At 39.2% G+C, this 22,156-nt stretch overlaps 1 protein-coding gene across 2 annotated transcripts in view; it reads right to left on the reverse strand.

Annotated features, from left to right (window-relative positions):
- Positions 1-2,212: 2,212 nt before the first annotated feature.
- SMIM14 (small integral membrane protein 14) overlaps positions 2,213-22,156 on the reverse strand; it is a 40,592-nt gene continuing 20,648 nt past the window's right edge. For both annotated transcript variants that reach the window (XM_063310706.1, XM_063310707.1), the window contains 3 exons: positions 19,444-19,492; positions 6,077-6,225; positions 2,213-3,689 (listed from right to left, as the gene is read on the reverse strand). In XM_063310706.1, coding sequence (XP_063166776.1) covers positions 3,657-3,689; positions 6,077-6,225; positions 19,444-19,492 — 231 coding nt within the window. In that variant the 3' untranslated portion in view covers positions 2,213-3,656. The remainder of the gene's footprint in view (positions 3,690-6,076; positions 6,226-19,443; positions 19,493-22,156) is intronic.

The following is a 22,156-nucleotide window of genomic DNA, read 5'->3' on the forward strand; positions in this document are numbered from 1 at the left end:
AATCATAGCTCTTACACTTTATGCCTAGCTTGTTGATTTAAAGCAGAAAAAAATAAAATATAAGGTGTTTATAAACTAATGTATATGCTGTAAATTTACCTTGTCCTGTACTGAACCTTTAATAAAAGCAGATTATATTGTAGCTCTGCGTGAGAGTCTAGTTTCATAAGATGGAACTGGTGTTTCCTACAGAGGGGAGCTTTGTTCCAATTGCTCCCAGCTTCAGAAGGAGATGGCAATGGGGGCATCTTGCTGGCCTAGGGCTGAACAGCCACGGTCTAGCCATGAAATTCCCAGCAACAGTACTGTAATCCTTAGAACAGTTCCCAAAATCCTTTAATGCTATTCCATTGCAGAAGAATGGGTCTCTGAAATCTGAAAAACAGATCTAATGGGTAAATGTTGGGACAGACCAGGCCGCTCCCAGGTTAATGTTAATACAAACAGTACATTTGTTCATTGAAATAAGTTGACCAAATGCAGGTATAAGGGATGGGCCTGTTACCAAGCTTGCTGAGATGTATAAAAACTGAAAAACTTGTAAAGTATGTATCTTTAATCCTTGTACAAATGTGTAACAGATTAATGAATTAGGTTTAGTTACAGGATTGATTGAAATATATTTTCCATCCTTCAAATCCACTAAAAGTTGGATTTTAGACTCACAGGAGTCACCGTTCAAAATAAACCACGTAGCAGTTTCTACAAATAGATCTCCTGCTTGTGAGTTACCATCTTCCAGTTTGGAGGGGGTGGGTCTCATCAGCTGCTCACTACCTTCAGCAGGTTTCCCTGTTTTTCTCAGGGGAATGGAGTGAAGTGGAACAGGGAAGTTATGTTCAACCACCTCATTATATTTGTTAGATTTATATCATGGCTTTTCTCTAAAAGGCAATGTACAGAGGTCTATCTCTTCCAGTTTTTTTCCCCCCACAACCACCACTTGGTGGAATAGGTTGAGCTGAGAGAATGGACCAAAGTCACCAGTGAACTTCTGTGGCTAAAGATGGACAAGAAGCTGTGACACTCAGGACTTAGTCCAGGCCTTTAAGCCTCTTGACCACCTGGATCCAACGAGAGATTGAAATGTCAGGGCTTCTCCAACGAACACATGGATGAATATTCTTGTTCTGAAATCTTAACGCCAAAATAAATAAATAAATAAATAAAAAGCACTGAATTTGGCAGGTTGGAGAAAACTTGGTGTATTTTTGAAAATAGTCAAGAAAAACAGGCAAAATTCCTTGCAGCATTAAGGATGCAACATTATGCACGCTTACTGAGCAGTTAGTCCCACTGAACAGGACAGACTCAGCGCAGAATTTGCCTGTGTGAACGTTCAGAAATTGCTTAAAACATAAAACTTTTTCAAAACTTACACTGGAAGTATATTCACACAAAAAGTCAAGCCATTTGAACGATCCTGTATTGTCCTTGCTAGCAATTCAAGGATAAAATACAGCAGGAAGGCTAATGCAATGCGCAAGAATGTAAACTGCAAGCTTCACATTCCACGGTTGGGAGGCACATTATCTCCCTGAAGGGTCAGTTCAAAGAAGCCAAACAACAATTTCAGCCTTCAAGCCGTTTCACATATTGTGTGTTCTAAAGTAACAGAATTATGGTTTGAACCAACTTAGATGACAAATGGGAGCATTTTGATTTTGAGCTATGGGAAGGGGGGGGGGGTTTCTAACTGGCTGGCATCCCAGGCTGAAAAACTAAGCATGAAACATTTTAAATGGCTCAGCACCCAGAAACGTGAATCTGTATGTGGTTCTGTACATCCAGACTGTTATTCATGTCAGTTGACTCCATGATGCAGAAGATACTCTAATTGTGGGAAATACCTTCTATTTGTGGGTTTGCGAAAAGCCTACTCATTCCCTTCACAAAATTACAAGTGTTCTCACAAATGGGGGTTAAATGTTTGCTCCATGTATTTTTGGGAGAACATATGTGCCTGAAGTGATTGATAATGGAAGTTTTTAATTAAAAATGGCAGTCACTAAAGCAAACCTTAATGTGTGCCTTTTCGTGTGAACATATGGCAATCGGCAGATAATGCTGTTGATTTCCATTCATAAAAATAGTGCCTTTAGGAAGCTATGTCTTTGCAAATCTAGATTTACACTAATGCAGAGACTTGGAAAATATTAGAAAAATACCAAAATATCACTTGCACAAGTGCAAGTATCACTAGGCACACATCCCAGGGATGCCGTAATTTATTTTCAAGTGAACATACTTAGAATGGAATCATTTAGTCCTTGATTTTAAAAAGTGGTATGGTTCTTCAGGTTCTTAAGCAGTGGTCACTTAACTCCATAATTTACTATGCTGCAAGAGTGGGTCACCTTTTTACAGCCAGAGGGCATAAGTTATCTCTGGTATCTGATAAGCTTTCCAACAGCCACAAATAATATGGCTAGCAATGCGGTGAGATCATCAGAATGGATATGACTGAAATGTTTAGCTCATTTTTAGGAAAGGGACAAAATCAATGCGTTGAGCTTCATAGAAACTTAACGTGCCATTTTTGCTTCTTATTTCTAAGAGGTCCATCACCAAGAATTTTGCAGTTTTGCCACCAAATTTCAAGTGCACAATCTGAGATTGTGCTGTGGCCACACAAAGAAGTGTTTGGTTGTGTCAATTTTGAAACAGAAGAAATCAGTCTGTCTGCTCAGTTATTTTTCTTAGTATTTGAATAAAGTGTAAGAAGTAGTAATCTAATGGGATCCAGAGTTTACTTTCTACCAAAACAGCTTTTACACAATTGCAGTGAAGGAGGCCATCCCACAAATGCATCATACTATGCTGCTGCCTTTCTGTTGAATTGAGGTTAATTTCAAATAGATATCACAGGCCCAAATCCACAGGAAAATCATTGGATAAGGGTAGTGCTAGTTTACAGTGTAACATTTAATTATTCAGGCTTTATTTGTTAACATCATTCTAATTATTTTGCTTCCTTTCAATAAATATATTTAATTTGGGGTTTGCAGCAGACAAGAACGTAGTGCGGACTAACAGAAGTCAAATTCTAAGATGGAAGAAAACAATTCTGGTAGACAGGAAAAAAAATCAGATGTCTCACTGATAAAGTATGAGTGGGGTTCTTGTACATCAGCTTTCCTAGTTTGATGTCATCCAGATTGCTGACTTTGCCCAGCTAGGAATTATGAGAGTTAACATGCAGCATATGTGAAAGGCACTAGGTTGGAGAAGGCTGTTCTATATGAACTTTTGAGAACGGACACGCTGGAAACTTTTGTGGAATTTCCCAACAAAATAGCTATACAAAGATCACAGAGAAATTTACTGCTGGCTTGTGCCACTGTTGCAACTTTCACTCTCTGGACAAGGAAAAAAAAACACTAGTGTGAAAAAAGATCAACTGATTTATCAATATAGAGATTTAACTTCTTCCTTTAAATATTGCCGTGGACATAGGTTCAACAGTCATCACTGAAATGCTGTTACTTTCCACCACAGTATGTTAATCCATATAAATGTAATTTAAGAAATAGAAAAAGCAAATGGGCGTTATATGTACAGAACAGAACCATATTGTACAGTGAATAGGAATCTTGTGGTCACTTTCTTTCTTTTGGTCACTGAAGATTGAACTTGTTGAGCTTTTCCAGTAAACTTCAGTCCACAGGTGGAGCGGGTGGTTCTTGACCCTGTATGTTGAGAATATCCTGAATTAGAAGTTTCTGAATTACGCAAAAGAGGAGGAGTTCTCCACTTAAAAGATCCTCATGTACCCTTACAAATTTTATTTCAGGGAATAAAATCATTGGGAAATTATAGACAAATTGCACCCTAGTCAGTGAATTATCACAAGGGGCAGTTAGGTCTCAAAGCGGTATGTAGGGCTGACGGAAACAGGATGCCTAAAATCAATGTCTTTGATGGACAGACAATATTCCAGACTGGCCAAAGCAAATTATTAAAATCAGGAAATACCCTGAGTATTAATACACTGTCAGAATCTCCTTGCAGTCTGATGTGGGAAATGTATGTTGGTTTGCAACACAATCTCTAGATTTGAGATTCAGGCTTGCATAGAATAAGGTGAGAATGCCTGGAGTAAAGATGGGTTTTGACTGGGCTTGTGGCAGACTGGCCAGGTGTGCAAAAACTGACCAGGACTGTCCTTACAATTATCAAATGCTGTACATTGTGGGGATGAAGAGTAGTGGTCTAGTGTAGTCTAGTCTAGACTTCTAGCAGACGAGTGAATAGTAAAAAGAATTTATCAAGCATAAAATGAAAGAAAGGCTAAGGTGTTTGTGAAACTAAAGGAAAGGGGAAGGATGTAATAGACCTGAATGGTGATCTGATTTTGTAGAGTGGACTTGATGAATACAGGTAGTCCTCACTTAACAACCATTTGTTTAGTGACAGTTCAGATTTATGACGCTGCTGAAAAAAATGACACAACTGGTTCTCACACTTACGACCACTGCAGCGTCCCCGCGGTCACATGTTCACGATTGGGGCACCTGGCAACCGGCTCATGTTAATGACCATCGCAGCATCCTGTGGTCACATGATCACCATTTTTGACTTTCCTGGCTGGCTTCTGGCAAGCAAAATCAATAGGGAACCACATGACTTGCTTAACAACTATGTGGTTCGCTTAATGCCCCCCAAAAGGTCATAAAATCAGGTCAGATTTGCTTAATGACCACTTTGCTTAGCAACTGAAATTCTGATCTCAATTGTGGTTGTTAAGCAAGGACTACCTGTTCATGTATGTAAATTAAGGTGTAAATTTAATTATGGAAATAAAGATTTAATTATGCACAAAAGGGTTAAAATGTTTGTTTGAAAGTATGAATTGGTGTCATCTAGATTGTTGTGGGTATGTATGATAGTAGGAATTAATCATTGCATGTTACCTTTGAGTGAAATCTGGGAAAATGTTATTTTGTTAGGTGATATGAATGGATAGGTAGGAATGAAAGGAGTACAGAAAAGGTGATTGGGTCATTCAGAGACCCAAGAATAAATGCAAATGGTGATGGTTTGGTATCTATTTAGAAAAAGATCTGTTGAATACATGGTTTAAGGATAGATCTATTCATACATATGTGTGGCAAAGGAAGGAATATAAATCTAAAAGCAGAGAACTATTGAAACCATACAGTGGTGATAAGAAATTCTGAATGTAAAACAGGCAATTTTTTGATAGTGTGAAGAGAGGATCTTTGGAAAATACAAGGAGGAATGGGATACAAATATACAAGTGAAAATAGAGTACTAGAAGAAAAAATATGAGTACTATATAAAAAAAATTAGAAGATATATTTCCCAGTTGAGTGATTAGAAAATCATCAAAATAAAACATGATATGGAGGTTACCTGGAGGAGAATGAAAAAAAATCTTATTAGTGCCAAAGAAGTGTGTGGACTTACACTACCGGGAAGTATGAAATAAGATGCTCGCTAGAACGATGAAGCAAAGGAGGTTGCCACTGAGAAAAGAAATGTATGCAGAATGACTGCTGCATATTGTGCTGCATATTTTCATATGGTGTGTGCAGAGAGAGAAAATCTGGCAAAGAATACCATAAAAGAGAGCAAGGAACCGTTAAAAGTGGAAGAGAAAATGAAGAGCTATTTTGATTGGGGAAAAAAACTGGGAAATGAAAATAACTGTCAGGGAGCCTCCAAGGGAATGAATAGACTGCTATTCAGAATCCTAGCCTCGACCTGACAGTAGCTTTAACCAGGGTATCACCAATAGGTTCAACGTATTACTCAAACACTCCTCTCTGTTTTTTTGAACATCCTGGGCAAAAATGCCCATTTTTCTTCACAAGCCCTGGAAGCATCATACTGTAACGTGTTCTAACTTGAATGGTTTCCGTAAACAGCAATGCAATATTACAATGTCTTCGAAAACATTGTTATTGAACCAATGTAGTACAAGCTAAATCAGGATGATATTATAGTTCTCTCCTGTCTGTTTTGCAAGGAACTTGGGATTTTGTATTATACATTTCCTTCCCATTCTGTACTACCCAACCAAAGAAAACAATGCATCAGGAAACAGACTCACGTTATGTGGGCTAGACGGCTTTTCAGCAGTAATAGATCTCCTTAAGCTGGTAGGTCTCATCAAGAATAAGACTAGAGCCAGAACCAGCCAGCCCACCATTATCATTGTAACACTGATGTCATTATCAGCAGATGGATTTGGTCCTGGCACTAGAAAAAGAAAGACATCACAACATGAAATGGAGTGCAGGATCAACTCTAGACATGTCAACAAATTATCAGCAAGGAAACTTGGCTGGGGCAGGGCAGTGTTGTGAATCAGGCAGGAGAGGAGAGAATGTGTGTAGCCTCTTCTTCCTTTGTGATTGGCTAGATTATACCCTGAAATCAAAGCACGATTTATTAAGTTGAAGCCAGACTTGCATGACAGAGAATGCAGACAGACTGAAATCAACAGGGTTAGTAATTTCTGACTCATTGAGCCACTGACTTCACTCAGACTAAGTATGACCATTTCTACAGCCAATCTAATGACACTGCCAGGTCTTTAAAAAAGTACCTGAAATAGAAAATGCGTTAACGAGGAAGTACAGCTCACTTTTCTATCCCGCCCCTGCCCACAAAAGCCTACCCAAACCAAAAAGAGGTATTTGGAGACAATCTGAGAAAGTGCATAATTTCACATTTAAATGTATATTTAATATGAGATGAGTTGTTAGGCAAGAGCTTCTAATAAAGCCGTTCTCATTGCATTTCTAATTCAGCTTTTATGCATAGCCAAGACAATCAAAATCTTAGCTGAGATTAATAATCAGAAGACACACATGATGTTTCTGCTGCTGGATTTTATCACCTCAGACTCTCAGAGGGGGATTTGATGTCTGCATACTCCCCCAAAGTAAAAATTGTGTCCTGATTGAAAATTCACCTACCACATAAAAAATGGCATAGCTTTATGACCATAACTTTGGATGTGCAAAGACAGATACACCCACACAGGGCATAATGAATTGGTGCAGTTCATCAATACGGACCTCAACGGGACTCCATATTACTGCTTGTCCCAGAGGGTCTGCCACCGCCCTCTAGAGAATATGATAAGGCCTGGGCTTATGTCAAATTCTAGAGCTTGGGAGTGACCTCCACTTCAAGGTTAAAAGGGAAGATGGGATTATTTGGGTGCTCTGTTGCAAAGATATCTGAAAGTCTCAACACAGGGCCAAACTGACACCCCGCCCTCCATTGCTCATCCCTGCTCCAGCCTTGGAGCAGCAGTTGCCTCAGACATCTCACAGAGAGGCACAAGGATCTAATCCCAAAAGTCAATTCAAGAAACAAGGTTGTTGATGCCCCAGCAGGGTCCCCTGTGAAACAGGAACTGGATGGATTTACTGCAAGGATTACTGTTTCTAGGACTTATTTGGTATTTCCCTCCTCTTATAAGGATCCTCTGTTGATGCAGACTTATTTATGATGCATGCTCTCAACTCAAGTGTCTACTACCAAGTGATCTTCTAGGTAGAGAAGCAGCACTAGGAAGATTTTTTTTTAACCAATCACATTGTTGATATCAAAAGGCCCATAATGTAAGAGGATGTAACGGTATGTGGGAATGACCTTGGGAGAGCTGCAGACTGGACACCTAGTATGTAAAAGGTATCTCAGCCACAGGAGGGAGGGTGCGGGAAACGTTTCAGAAGGGATCCTCCCTAGTTTTCTGGAGAATAAAAGGAAAGGAGGGGAGAAATACTTTCAGTCTTGTAAGATTCTGTTAATGTAACCTTACAATAAAGATTTAGCTAGTACTCTTGGTTGTGCTTCTTGCCTAGACTCCCTCACAGAGCTAATAGGTAGACAGGAGTTGAAAATCAGCAACTGGATAACTGAACTCCGTGCCCTAGGGGAATTCACACTAACACTGCCTACCCAGGATTCCATGTCTGCCAGTGATGACCATGGAATAGTCCCAGTTGTTATCTGGCCACAAGTATACAGAAGGGCACATGCTGGATTTCATATTCTGTTGACCTGACTTGAAGGTGAAGGAGTTTAGTGTGATTCCACTGTCAGTGGACAGATTGCTCCTCCATTAATGGTAATTTGGCAGCTGGAACGAACTTCTGTTGTGGTTCCCCATCTTAATTTCTGAATATCCAAGGCCCGGATATTCCCAAAATTGCCTTTTCTGGGTTAATTCTGTTCCTGAGGAAAATTGGGGAGGACTTCCTCTGAGAATGCCCTCTGCAGGGACCCCATTATCAAAACTTCTCAGTTATACTTCCCCTTTTGTGGAGCAACCTATCCCAGACATTCAAATCACCCCCTCCTTAGTGTGCTTCCAAAGAACAGTGAACACGTGACTTGTCAAGAGAGCATTTGGGGACAAGTAATATTCTAATCTTGAATGACAGCACTTCAGGTTGGCTGCAGTTATGATTACTGTGGTTCAGCTTTTAATCCTTTGTTGATTTGTTATCATCCACATAGAGACTGTGTGAACAACATGGCATAGAAGCCAACATAAATAAGTAATAAGCCCTAACTGAGCTGTGGAATATGGAGTCATCCAAAGCAGGTAACATTATTGCTCCTAAGTGCTTCTTCCCTGTCTCAGAGTTATATTAACTCCTTAGTTAATAGGGAGCTAAGAGCAAAGAGGTGGAGAGTTTATCAGCTGGAGTGCCACTGGACAAAGTCTAGGACTAGATTAGCACAGAGTGAGGCCCATCTGAAGCCCACAGCAGTGAAGGCAGTGAAGACTACCTACCTCCACCTCCAATGCATATGCACTCAGCATGTTGGTGTTGCTTTTCCCTGTGAGATAGTTCCTTCACCAAGAGGTTGGAACAAATCCAAAACAGGGAGTACATGCATTATTCTTTGCATGACTGGAGTTGGACTCCAGTGTTGGGTGAGACTACAGAGTTACAATCTCAGCAACTGTTTATTCTTTTATTTTGGAATCTTTCTGGCTTATAGGTCTTGTGGACAAGACATGAACAGAGATAAAGGCAATCTCTTTTGTTTATACTTATTTATATGACAAATTTATTCACTGCCCATCTCACTCAGATAGCGACTAAACCCTTTCCTCAACCCTTGTTCCCCCTGACTGATTTAACCCCCTTGGACAGAAGGCAGAGGGTCTAACCATTAAGATCTGTAAAAACAGCTCTTTTAAGATACTTTGCTATTAGAGACCTGTCTGTCTGGTCATGGGGAAGAGACTACTTCTGTCCTGTTCCAGGCAATGGAACCCCTCCCAGTGGGAGATAAAGTTGACTCATGCAACTCTCAGCATTAACCACATTGATAAAGACACATCTTCAAGTTTTCGTTATTTGATTTTAACTATATAGTATATATATATATGAGAGATACACATTTATATGGCCACCCAACTCAAACTCTGTGACTTGGAGTGGTGTGCAAAAGACAAAAAGCCAGAAATGATTAATACAAAATAACACAACACATTAAAACATACAAAGCAATAAAAGGGTGAACAGAACTGAAAATGTATACGACTCACCCATTGGGGACTCAACCTGATCAACCCGACTGCAAATCTCCAAATTTAATGCTTTTAAATTTTGTTAAGTGCTTGTCTGAGCAAAAAGATGAGACTTTTTGCTCAGTCTCCAGTCCCAGAAGGTCAACTCATTTTAAATAAAAGGCCTGTGATTTGCAGATAATCCATTGGAGCATTCTTAGCACGTCTAGTCTTTTGACAGAGCCTTTAGTACCACTCTAAAAAAAGTTTTTGTGAACGAATTGATGTCTTCAAGCTTGCTTTGTGAAAACTTGGTAATATTGGCTGAATTCCATCATGTAGCACTCTAAGCCAAATTAGGCACAAGGAACACCTGTCAGATGGATGAAACTTCCTCCTGTATTGATTGCACTTACAGAAGGACATCTTGAAGGTCATATGGCCTCACTGGTAGTGAAATATCTCCCAAGAAATGTATTTGTGGGGAAAAACGTATTAGGACAAATGTGAAAAGAGGTAGAGACTAAGCTCTGGAAGAAAAATCTGAAAATGCCACCACTATGATGCTAGAAGAAAACCAGAGAAGAATAGAACAGCTTGCATGATATTAAGCAGGTGGAAGTCCAGATCAAAACTTCTGAAATATTTATCAAATTTTTATCACCACCCATCTCCTCCACAATATTACATGTAGAACTCTACACTGATACAAAATTCAACGCCAGCTAAAATGTTGGGCCCTATGTGTCAGGCCAATATGTTGAACTTATAAGAGACTGGAGTAGAAAATCAGAGAAAAAGAGTTCTCTCAGTTTTCTTCACACGTTGGTCTTCACTGTTATAACAGCAACACTGATCTTCAATTCAGAGACAGTTTTTTTAAACCTATTTTCAATTAAAATATGTATCTGGGAAATTAACTCTGGATCTTGATGTAATATTCTAATCAGTATCTGTCATGAGTTATATCAGCCTTCTCAGCTTCCAGATAACTTAGCCTCAAATATTTTTATTATTTTGGGACATTCTAAATAAGGATGCCTATCTATTTTCTACTGATTAATTTGCCAAATCCTGGTAACAGCAAATGAAGCTTCCCATATGGTCGAAATATAGGGCTTGGCTCAAAAGAGCACATGGCTGATGCCTTTCTATCCATAATAAGAACAGAGTTCATCATTCTGGGTTTCTAAATCAGTTGAATCTTTTAAAGTAAGTTGTTTAAGTATAGCATAATTGAGAGCAAGTAGATCCTGATAGAAGGGCAACATTTCCTGGCTGCTGTTTCTTATACAGGATTAATCAGAAGCAAATGCTCCAAAACTCAAAGGAATTTACTCCAAAATAAGCGTGATAAGATTTCACTATTGGTAAAATTTCTGCTACGATGGATAATTCATTTTTTAATGTTAAGAAACAATTAAGCTGCAGAGTGAGTGTATGGCTTCTCCAACAGCCAACAACAATGAATGACACACACAAACACTTGGAGTGTAACTTTAGCAATGCATTTTAAGGTCAGGACAGACATTGGTCAGGTTCAACATTCTAGCTGGCCTTGATTAAAGTTTGACTCTAGAGGACTGAACGTGATCATAACCACGGATGCTCATTCTGAGACTTCCACCTAGCACTCATTCTTGACTTTCCCCAAACCCTGCTTTCTCTTGATTTCTCTGCTGCTGTACATTCTCCTATTAATAAAGGACCAAAAGAAGTTAATCGTAACACCACTTTTTTCTCTTTAATCATGCATAATCCTGAGAGCAGTACCAAATTAAAATCTTGCCATCTACATAGAATCTTTTTCATTCAAATGTCAAACATGTTTATATGTCCTCTGCATATCATGAAGTCTTCCTAGTATTATTTTTAAACTCCTTACTGTGGATATTTTGGAGGGACATCACCAAAGTATAACTTTCAGTACCATACCAAATACAACATCTGACATGATATCCTATGTTTTTTTTTTAATTCTGATTCTTTGCTGGATCTTTTCCCTGAAGGAGCTCTGACTTAATTCTTCATGAAGAAAGGGGCAGATAGGATCCCAACCCATCCCGTGGCAATTCTTGTATATTTACTGTCATGGTAATAGCACATACAAGACTGGATGGGAGGAACACAGCAACAGACCTTGGTCTTAGCCACAATCCAAACTCAGACGAATCACTATTTGGGTGTTAACCACAAGCAACAGGCAACAGTTTTGTAAATGCTGTCTGCTGCATTTTGACTTCAGCTTCAGTTGGTTTTCAACTGAACATCTATGTAAATCCTGAAGAACCTGCAATCTTATTTTCTCTTTCTTCTGTATCTTCCTTCTTCTGGTTTGCTAGCTTAGCCTTCCCTAACCATGGCTGTAAATTACAGGAGTTGCAATCTAGAAGCGATCAGGTTGGAGAAAGCTGAGCTACCTGGTCAACAGGCCTTCTTATATTAATGTATAAGCAACACAACTTTTTCTTAATTCCAACATCATGCCAAACTATTCATGGCATTTCAAATTAGCAGGCAAATTAGAGCCAGAAACTGTATTTTTGTCCTGTAGACATGAGGCTTAACATGATTTGATGCATGTCTAGATAAAAGAAAGGCACAATTTTTAATTTTTTAATCCTATCATAATCACCAGAGTTTAAAAATGAGGCAGTTTATCCTTAAATCTTCATAATAACTTTCCCCCTCATTGATCAAACAAACTGATCTATTAACTTAAATCTTGCAACTATGCTGCCCCCACCCAAAAGACTAATTTATTTAGATTGACAGTATTAGAAAATTGCTGCTGGCAGAGATTGCCATATGTAGCTAGACAGCACTAAAACAAGTACTAATCTATAATTGGTGAGCATTTATCAATGTTCTTCGAAAGGAGACTGGACAAGGCAGTGTTCTCTTCCACAGTCCACAAATGTAAGCCCCATCTCAACACACTGATGCTGCTACATTTCTAACTAAAATATTGGTAGTAATACAAAAGCACATGATAAGACTGTTCTGTGAGATACTAGCCAAAGTGATAAGCTGCTGAAAAATAGCTTCCTAGAAACCAACAAGACATCCAGGTAAGCAATGCAGCAAAAAAGAGGGAATGAAAATGAATACCATCAAGTACATAGACACAATTTTGGGTGCCGATTTCTAAGCATCCAGGGCTTCTTTTTGAATGGAAAAAGTCATTACCAGACCTTGTAGTTATTTGCATATTCCAAACCAGGCATATCCTGTATGACAGCTCTCTTAATGAAAAGAATATTTGTCAAAGGATAAATGGGGCTTTCAGCTTTACTGAGCAAAGGTATTAGTGGTGTGCTTCATGGGGAAAAAAAAGGCATAGCAGGGAATAACAGCATTTGGATAGCAGTTTTTTCCCCCCAGCTCTTAAATTAATGCATGCTGAACAGCTCAAATTTCATGCAGAAATATGAATATATGTACACTTCAACAAAATAAGGAATAATTATTACCCTTCACCTCTCTATAGCACATGGTACAGATTTCTGAAATGCCTGACATTATAGGAGGAGAGCTGTGTTAGTCTATGGTGGCAAAAAAAAAAAAAAAAGATCAGGTGTCTGGAAGCACTTTTCCTATCAAATTTTATTAAAAGGTCTAAGCTTTTGGGTGCAGCAACTCATGTCATCAGATGCATCTAATACATCTAGTTTTCTGTACCAGCCCTACTCTGGAATGCCTTCTTTATGTCTCTTGGAATGATAAGAGTTTCCAATTTCATTTGAAAAAAGAGAATGGGGTATGAAAAATTTAGGAATCGCTGCTCCACAGTCACTTCTAACAAATGGCATGTTTTTTTCCTGATTGCTATTTGGGGCTGTCTGGAAGCAAACATTTCACACACACACACCGCCCCCCTCAAGATCTGAATGTGTTAAATTCTGTGGCAGGCTAGGACTTTCAAGCCTGACTCATTCATTTGTAACAGCAGAACAGACGTCATTCTGACTTCAGCTAAGCCACAGTTCATTTGCTTCCTAAATCAAGCCTCACCAAATTTTCCAGCCCTTCTTGCTGTAATCCTTGACCAAAAGGGTGTGTTTGCTTAGGAAGAACATCTGGACCTCCGTCAAGGAGCAAAAATTACAGGAATGAAGAGTCAGAGGAACTCAACAAGCAGCTTAGGAACAGAAAACTGGCGGTGAAGGCAATTCTCAATCAACAGCTCCTAAATCCTCAGTCTCGCACTTCACATTTTTAAGGTTGACTGTTGAAGGGATTTGCTATGGTTTACCAGCTGTCCCCCATTTACTTTTCATCCTTTAGTATTTTAAAAGACAAACACAGGGCCAATGAATTATTCAGGAGGGCTCTAAAATTCTACCTAGAGATAAAACGAATGATCAAAATTATTCCAGTTCATCTCAATGTTACATTTTATATGATATATAATATTTTAAGTTAATGTTTTGGAATGGCCAAGTCAAAGTCCTGACCTTAATCCTATAGAAATGTTGTGGAAGGACCTGAAGTGGGCAGTTCATGTCAGGAAGCCCATCAACATTCATGAGTTGAAGCTGTTCTGTAAGGAGGAAAGGGCTAAAATTCCTCCAAGCCAATGTGCAGGACTGATCAATGGTTATCAGGAATGTTTAGTTGCAGTTATTGCTGACCAAGGCTGGCAGGAGGCACACCAGTTACAGAAAGCCAAGGTACACAAAAATCTGTAGCTTTGGATCATTTTCCTCAATAAATCAATGACCAAGGACCATGTTTTTGACTCATTTGTTTAACTGGATTCTCTTTATCTACTTTTAGGACTTGTGTGGAAAACAGATCACATTGTAGATCACATCTATGCAGAAATGTTGAAAATTCAAAAGGGTTCACAAACTTTTAAGCGCCACTATATCTATTGTCTATAGTATTTTGAGATATTGCTGGGGGTTATGCAGCTGTATTTTCTGATTTATTAATTGTAAAGGATTGATTAGGCTCTGCAAAACTCCAGAAAACTCCTAGATGGCAGCAAAGTGTATTTTCTGTAGCTCTGCTGCCATCTAGTGGCCTGGAGTTTTGCAGACCAAATATGATAGCCTGAGGTTAGATGTATTCTATAATACATTATATATTAACCTGATAACCTGAGGTTAGATGTAACCTGTAACATATTATATATTATAGTAATTATGTTTTTGTGAGCAAATTACAACGGAATTTCATTTTAGTGTCCACCTTTGGTGTATAGTGGAATGACAATAAAAGTCCTACTGTACTCTACTCTACTCCTGAAAAATTACTCGTTTCATTTAGTGATGGTTCGGCCTTACAATGGTGCTGGAAAAAAGGACTTACAACCGGTCCTCGCGCTTACAACCGTTGCAGTGTTCCCAGAGTCAGTTTGGGCGCTTGGCAATTAGTTCACATTTATGATCGTCAGAGTGTCCTTTGGTCACATGATTGCCATTTTCGACCTTCCTGGCTGGCTTCTGGCAAGCAAAATCAATGAGGAACCATGTAATTTCCTTAACAACCACATGGTTCGCTTAACTCCCACAGTGATTCACTTAACAACTGCTGCAAAAAAGGCTGTAAAATCAGGTCAGATTTGCTTAATGACTGCTTTGCTTAGAAACCAAAATTCTGGTTCCAATTGTGGTTGTTAAGTGAGGACTACCTGTATGGAAAAATTGGCAGTATGGGACAACTAAACCTACAAAGAATAGGAAGCAGCTCATGTCTGTTAAAACCAGCAGGCTTGTTTGCCTGGCATTCTTTGTTTTAATGTGTTTCATTGCTACAGTTCAGAAATCAATCTGTAAATCGAATTGGATATTTTATATAGGATAGATTAAGAAAATGAAATATACTTCCTAAGTAATTAATTGATAAGACACAGGAGAAATACAGGGGCAGCCTGTATACAAAAACTGAAAGAGGCAATCATTCCTGCATCATTTACAAGATTTTATGAGAAGCTCAAAAGGTCACTGTCTTCCATGTGTCCATTTTCCCCTACTGCTTTTGCTGTCTTTTCTTATCCCGGAAAATTAATCCAGGGAGAAAATAATGAAGAGCTACATAACTTATTTTGACTGCTAGCACTTAGAGCTGGGTATCTAGAAACATTCAGAAACTCTGATTTTTAAAAACTTGGCTACTAAGAGTCACTGTGAAGCATTTAACCTCAAGATCTCAAGGTCTTCTTCCTGCTTAGAAATGAGTACACAATCTCCTCCTATGTCTGTCTGACACACAATATAATCCTTCCAGATTGCCAGTATTTATATGAGGCTGAACCAATCTGATTTTATACCTTTCCAGCTGCATAAAATTATGCGATCTTCTTGTGGCATTGCAAGTTGATCATACTGATCAAAATGGAGAATTTCAAATCTTCAAGCTTGGATTCCAATTTAAATTTCCAGAACCTTTAACTATAAAACTGGTGTACATTCCCACTGGTAATTGCTTCTCACTTTTATATTTGAAGAGGGATGGATAGCCATCTTAACCTGCTACAGCAAGAACTAGCATTTGTGAATCCTAAACAGATGCATTTATTCTGGTAAAACGACTGCTTAAATAAAGTTCAGTCCATAGGAGTTTATCCCCTAAAATGTTTTTAAGTATCTGAGGTATAATTGCTGTCCCATCACTACCATCCCATTTTGGGGGCAAGGTTATTCAGAGGATGGTGGATGAACATCCAACTGCAGCATCCAACTGCAGCATCCAACTGCTGGTGAAACAGATTTTCTGGATCTCTCAGAATCCATTTTTAGGGCTGGTTTCAGAACAGAAACTACCTTGGTCATCCTGATAGAATACTTTTTATCAGAGAGAAAGGTTGAGAGAGGGATGGAGTGCCACTCTGTTGATCCTTCTTGATCTCTTAGCAGCTTTTCTTATCATGGACACAGGGTTTTAATTCTGTCCCTTATTCTTTATGAAGCCACTGGACGAGATCATCCAGAAGTATGGAGTAAGATATCATCAATATGCACCTGATACTCAACTCTATCTTGCATTTTCATCTGAACCAGGAGAAGCAATGGAACTTCTTGATCAGTGCTTGCAGACTATGATGTGCTTGCAGACTATGATGTACTGGTTGATGGCCAAGAGACTAAGGCTCAAACCCAAGAAGTCAGAAACTTTCTGGCTGGACAATTGTGATATCCAGGAACTGGCCTTAATTCTGGTGATGGATGGAGTGATGTTCCTACAGGACTAAATATGGATTTAGAGGTGCAATTGGATGCCAAATTATTACTGGAAGCCTAGATAGCCTCAGTAGGGACGCGGTGGCGCTGCGGGTTAAACCGCTGAGCTGTCGATCGGAAGGTCGGCGGTTCGAAACCGCGCGGCGGGGTGAGCTCCCGTTGTTAATCCCAGCTCCTGCTCACCTAGCAGTTCGAAAACATGCCAATGTGAGTAGATCAATAGGTACCGCTTTGGCGGGAAGGTAACGGCGTTCCGAGTCGTCATGCCGGCCACATGACCCGGAAGTGTCTATGACAACGCCGGCTCCAAGGCTTAGAAACGGAGATGAGCACCGCCCCCTAGAGTCGGACACGACTGGACTTAACGTCAAGGGAAACCTTTACCTTTACCTTAGATAGCCTCAGTGGCAAGAGCACCTATGCTCTACTTCAGCTGATGAGCCAACCATCCATTTCTGAATAGAGATAGGCTGACCTTAATGGTATCTGTGCAGGTAACTGCTTGACTGGATTACTGTAAATGAACTCCACGTGGGGCTGCCCTTGAAGACAATGTGGTGAATACAGCTAATGTCCAATGCTGCAGCCAGAATAGTACAGGAACTTCAAAGTCTGGTGCATATTACCCCGCTCTGCGAGCACAGAACTATCAACGGTCCTGAGCCATTTCCCCTCATGCTGGATTTAGAGAAATGCTAAAGACATGCCCGGTGTTTCCTGAAACTGGAGTTGCTCAATTAAATTAGGCTTTAAATACTGTTAGAATTTTAGTAATTATAAGAAGCATTTTATTTTGGTCAATGACCTTCCATAAAACACAGTATGTAAATAAAGCAGGTATTGATTAACCAATTAGGTAAACAGATCAATATTTATAATATTTAAAGGTTTTTTTACTTTGACTTTATTTGCAATTTTATTTTGGAAGCCACCCTGAGCTCTGTGAGGTGGCAGAATGGGATATAAAAAAAAAAAAAAAATCCAACAGCTTCTCTTCTAGAATGAGGAAGTGATGTAAAATATAATATAGTGTGGTATCTGAAGTGAGGACTCATTAATACTCCTGTAAGTGTGTCCCTGACCGGAATGAAACTGAAGTAACAGGCTATAATTAAGAAATACTCTGGTATTCCTTATTTTCTTGAGCTCAACATTTTCAGTCATGTAAGCCCCATAATGATAGTTAATTGATATAAAAATTCTAAAGTGCTGACTCAAATACGTTTTTGTCATGATATACACTACACCTGAATACAGGATGAAAAGCAGAGGAAGCAACTGAAACATTACTATACAGCTGTTTCCCCTCCAGCATTTTAAAGCAGACAATTAACCCAACCCTTCTCTAGTTGCATACAGAAATAAGCAGGGAGACATTTTAGATGGGAAAACGAAGTGAATAGTGAGCCCATCCTATACCAAGAATTTTTATAACCATATTTTGTAAAACAAATATTTGGTTGAGGGTCAGATGGCACACAATTCAGTGGACCAACTGGACAATCATACCATCTCCCCAAATCAAGAGAAATATCCCACACATTCCTGCTCCCATCTGGTGAGGGACTTTGTGTCAATGAAAACTAAACTTAAAACTTAGGAACCAAATAAAAAGTGTTCATGTTCATCTGAATTGGAAAGTTATATTTATTTATTTATTTATCCATCTATGTATTTTATTAAATTTTGCCACCGCCCATCTCCCCCGAAAGGGGGACTCTGGGTGGTTTACAACGAAGACACAAGCATTAAAATACCATAAATAGATATAAATACAAATATAATATTGAGCATAAATAGAGTATAAAATCCAGATGATGATGGTAGCTGGAATATCACTCACGTACTGTATGGCTAAAGGGCCATTTTAGGGCGCTAACCATCTCCAGGGGTGATTACTTCCCTTCCCGCCCCAAGCGAGGTGGCAAAGCCAGGTCTTCAGTTGCTTTCGGAAGGCCACAAGAGATGGAACCTGTCTTATCTCTGGAGGAAGAGTGTTCCAGAGGGCGGGAGCCACTGCAGAGAAGGCCCGTTTCCTGGACCGCAACAGATGGAATTCTTTGCAGACAGGGTCTGTAACATGCCCTCTCTGCATGATTGGGTGGCATGGGTTGATGCAATGGGGATGAGATGGTCCCTCAGGTACCCTGGTCCCATGCCATGAAGGGATTTAAAGGTAATAACCAACACCTTGAATTGCACCTGGAAGCAGACTGGCACCCAATGTAGCTTGTGAAGTGATGATGTAACATGTGCTGATCTAGGGGCACCAAGAATTGCCCACGCGGCTGCATTTTTGACCAGCCATAGCTTCCAGATACTCTTCAAGGGTAGCCCCATGTAGAGCGCATTATTATATTATATATTAGCATATATTATATTTTATTAGCATAGTATTATTATATAGCATATTATATATATATAATATATTAGCAACTGGTAAATGTTGTGTTATCTTGGAACCAACCAAAATACAAATCCAATTTCAAACCTTTGTTTAATATACTGTTAAATTATAAAGCTGGCAATATATTTTTCTGGTTCAGATTAACCATAATTAACAGGAGGATTCTTGGCTTAAACATAACAGAAGCAGGACAAAAGGTGGCATGTACAGATAAAAGGTAAAAGATTAACGTATTTTGGCTTATCTAAACTGGTTAGTGTAATATATTTGTTCCTCAACCACCATGTTTCACTTTGTAACCATCTTTTAATAGTAATTATTCTACCCTTCCTATTACTCACATTCCTGAAGGCATTCTGTATCTGTGCAGTAGGACTGGGATTGTCGTAACTGAAATGAAGAAAATGACAAGTTTAATTAGATTTGACCAGCTTCGAAGTTTGTTGGAGAATTTCCAAAGATTAAAATATAGAGAATGAAATATAACTTATAAGAAATCCATTTTTGCCACCAATCATAGTAGTCTGCCCTGTACTAAAACTCTGCTTGTACATCTTATTCCATGAGCTCATGTGAGCTGTAATCAGTCCCAGAAATGTGGATATTCATCAGTATTTCTCACCATTCATAGGAGAGCCAGTGAAAAATTTCTGAAAAATCTGACGTCTACCAATAAATCTCAAAGCCAACATGAATTGCCCTCAGTAAGTCTGCAAGTTAATTATTACATATAGTTGGAAACTTTAGGAACACTGATCATGGTATCTTTATAATATTTCCTAAAACTCTAATTAACATTGATTTGGTTTAGGACAAAATAGGGCCTATGTGTAGCATAACCAATTTTTGTGACACCCCCCTGCCCACAACCCAGCACTGCTTTATCCAATTTTCAGCCATATAACTTTTGTTGACAATATGAAAGGGAACCTTTATCCACCTGGTTTGCCTTTAAAAAAAAACCCAACTTCCAGAGAAAGGGCTGGAAATGTTGTGTCCCTGCTACTGTATGCTCTGTAGCCTTCAGAGGCTGAACACTTAAAAAACCACAACAGTGATGTCTCTGGCCCAAACCATTGCCCCCATCTAAAGAAACTGAATATGAAACAAAGCTGCAATGGGTTTCCATGTGATCTGGATCTTGATGAGATCTGCAAAACCTGAGCATTAAATTGAATCAGAAACTGCAAAAACACTGCAGTGTTTTGCAAAACATTCAAAGCACCAGTCCTCCTATCTTCAGTCTTACAAATAGACTTAACAGCATATCACATTTTTCAAAAAAAGGGGGAAAAAACCCTACCCAGCCATTCTTCTTTTTGGGGAGAGGGAATTATGCAACAACAGCAGGATACATAAATCACACACACACACACACCAGTCTGCACTTGGTTTAATTTTTAATGCTCAGTCCACTCCTGAAGCATCCCAAACTGCTTTATGTACAGCAAAGTGTGAGAGACAGATAGGAGAGTGAGGATACCACCCTGCTTTAAAAAGAAAAAAATGTGTTTCTAAGCAAACAGAGCCCCTCAAAAAGTACAGAGCACACAAACCAATTCTCTACTGTTGCAAGAAAAATTGCACGGATGTCTCCATTATGTCCCTAGGAATGGAGCCTCACCTTTTTATTGCTTCTAATGAGTCTGTAAATATTCTTGTACCTTGCAGTGCTGGGTTTTTTTTACATAAGAGGGCAATATTAACATAAGTTAAAGCTGATGGAAAGCCATATGGTTGCATTAGCAAACTCTCTAGAGCAGTGTTTCTCAACCTCGGCGACTTTAAGATGTGTGGATTCCAACTCCCAGAATTCCCCAGCCAGCTTGGGGAATTCTGGGAGTTGAAGTCCACACATCTTGAAGTCGCTGAGGTTGAGAAACACTGCTCTAGAGATCTCCTTTTACTTATTACACTCTGACTTATAATCCCATCACCATGACCACCACTAAGAATCCCAGTTGTGATCATGGGAATTAACAAGCTGAAATTAAATCAAAAGAAGCCACCATGTTATCAGCTGGAAATAAGACCTGAAATGGTGGGCCTCTCTTTCGAAAGAGCAGAGCCACTGCCTGGAAAACTCCTCCAACCTCTTGCTGTTTGGATAGTCGTAATGGCAAGAAATCTCTTTGCACAATTAAGTCAAGTGCACTGCCTGCAACTAGTTCTGAGCTAGTCACTCCTGGTAAGAGTTATTTATTTCTTGATTATATCATTATTAAACTACTGCAAGACATAGCTGTCAAGCCCTCATGAAGCCAGGCAAGACTAGGGAAGCAAACTATACGGATTTAAGCAAGATATCCTTAATGCTAACTGAGGTAAATACACAGCCTTGGAAACTGTATGAGGAGTTCCCCAGCCTCATTTATTGTTAATTAATTAATGGGGGTCTCCTTGAATTATCTGAATCGCTTCTTCCCAGATTCCTTTCCACCTGGGCTAGGTTGCAGTTTATGAGACAAGCTATCAATTGACTTGCCTGCTATCTGTTATGTTCTTTCTTCTGTTCCTTTCCCAGCCTCCCTGCAATCTCTCACAATAGGTCTATTTTAGAAGCGGCAAAAGATACAAAACAAGATAAGGCATCTGCTAACTGGTGCGTGATACTGGGATCACATCATGGCTCCATTGAAAGGCCTCCACTGGTTGCTAATCATTTCTGGAGACAAATTAAGGTTTTGGTTTTAATCTTTAAAATTCTAAACAGTTTACAGTATCTAAGAGACTGCCTTTCTTCTTATAAATATGCCTATATATTAAGATCTGCAGGAAATGCACACAGAAGAGGAACTTTCTTCTGCTTCACTTCCAATCTATAGAATGCAATCACTCACGATTAGTGTCTGGTCTCCATTCTCAGGCTTTAGAGAGTGGAATTATTATTATTACACATTAATTCTGCTGGCTTTGCTGTTGTTTTTTTAGGTATTTGAGGATATGTATATGTTGGAAGCCACTTTGATCATTCTTCTTGGACAGAGAAGTTGGCAATAAACCAACCAACCAAACAAACAAATTGCTTGATATGAGAATATATGAAACGTACTA

This window comes from Candoia aspera, chromosome 8 (genome assembly GCF_035149785.1).
Source record: "Candoia aspera isolate rCanAsp1 chromosome 8, rCanAsp1.hap2, whole genome shotgun sequence".
Taxonomy (NCBI): Eukaryota; Metazoa; Chordata; class Lepidosauria; order Squamata; family Boidae; genus Candoia; species Candoia aspera.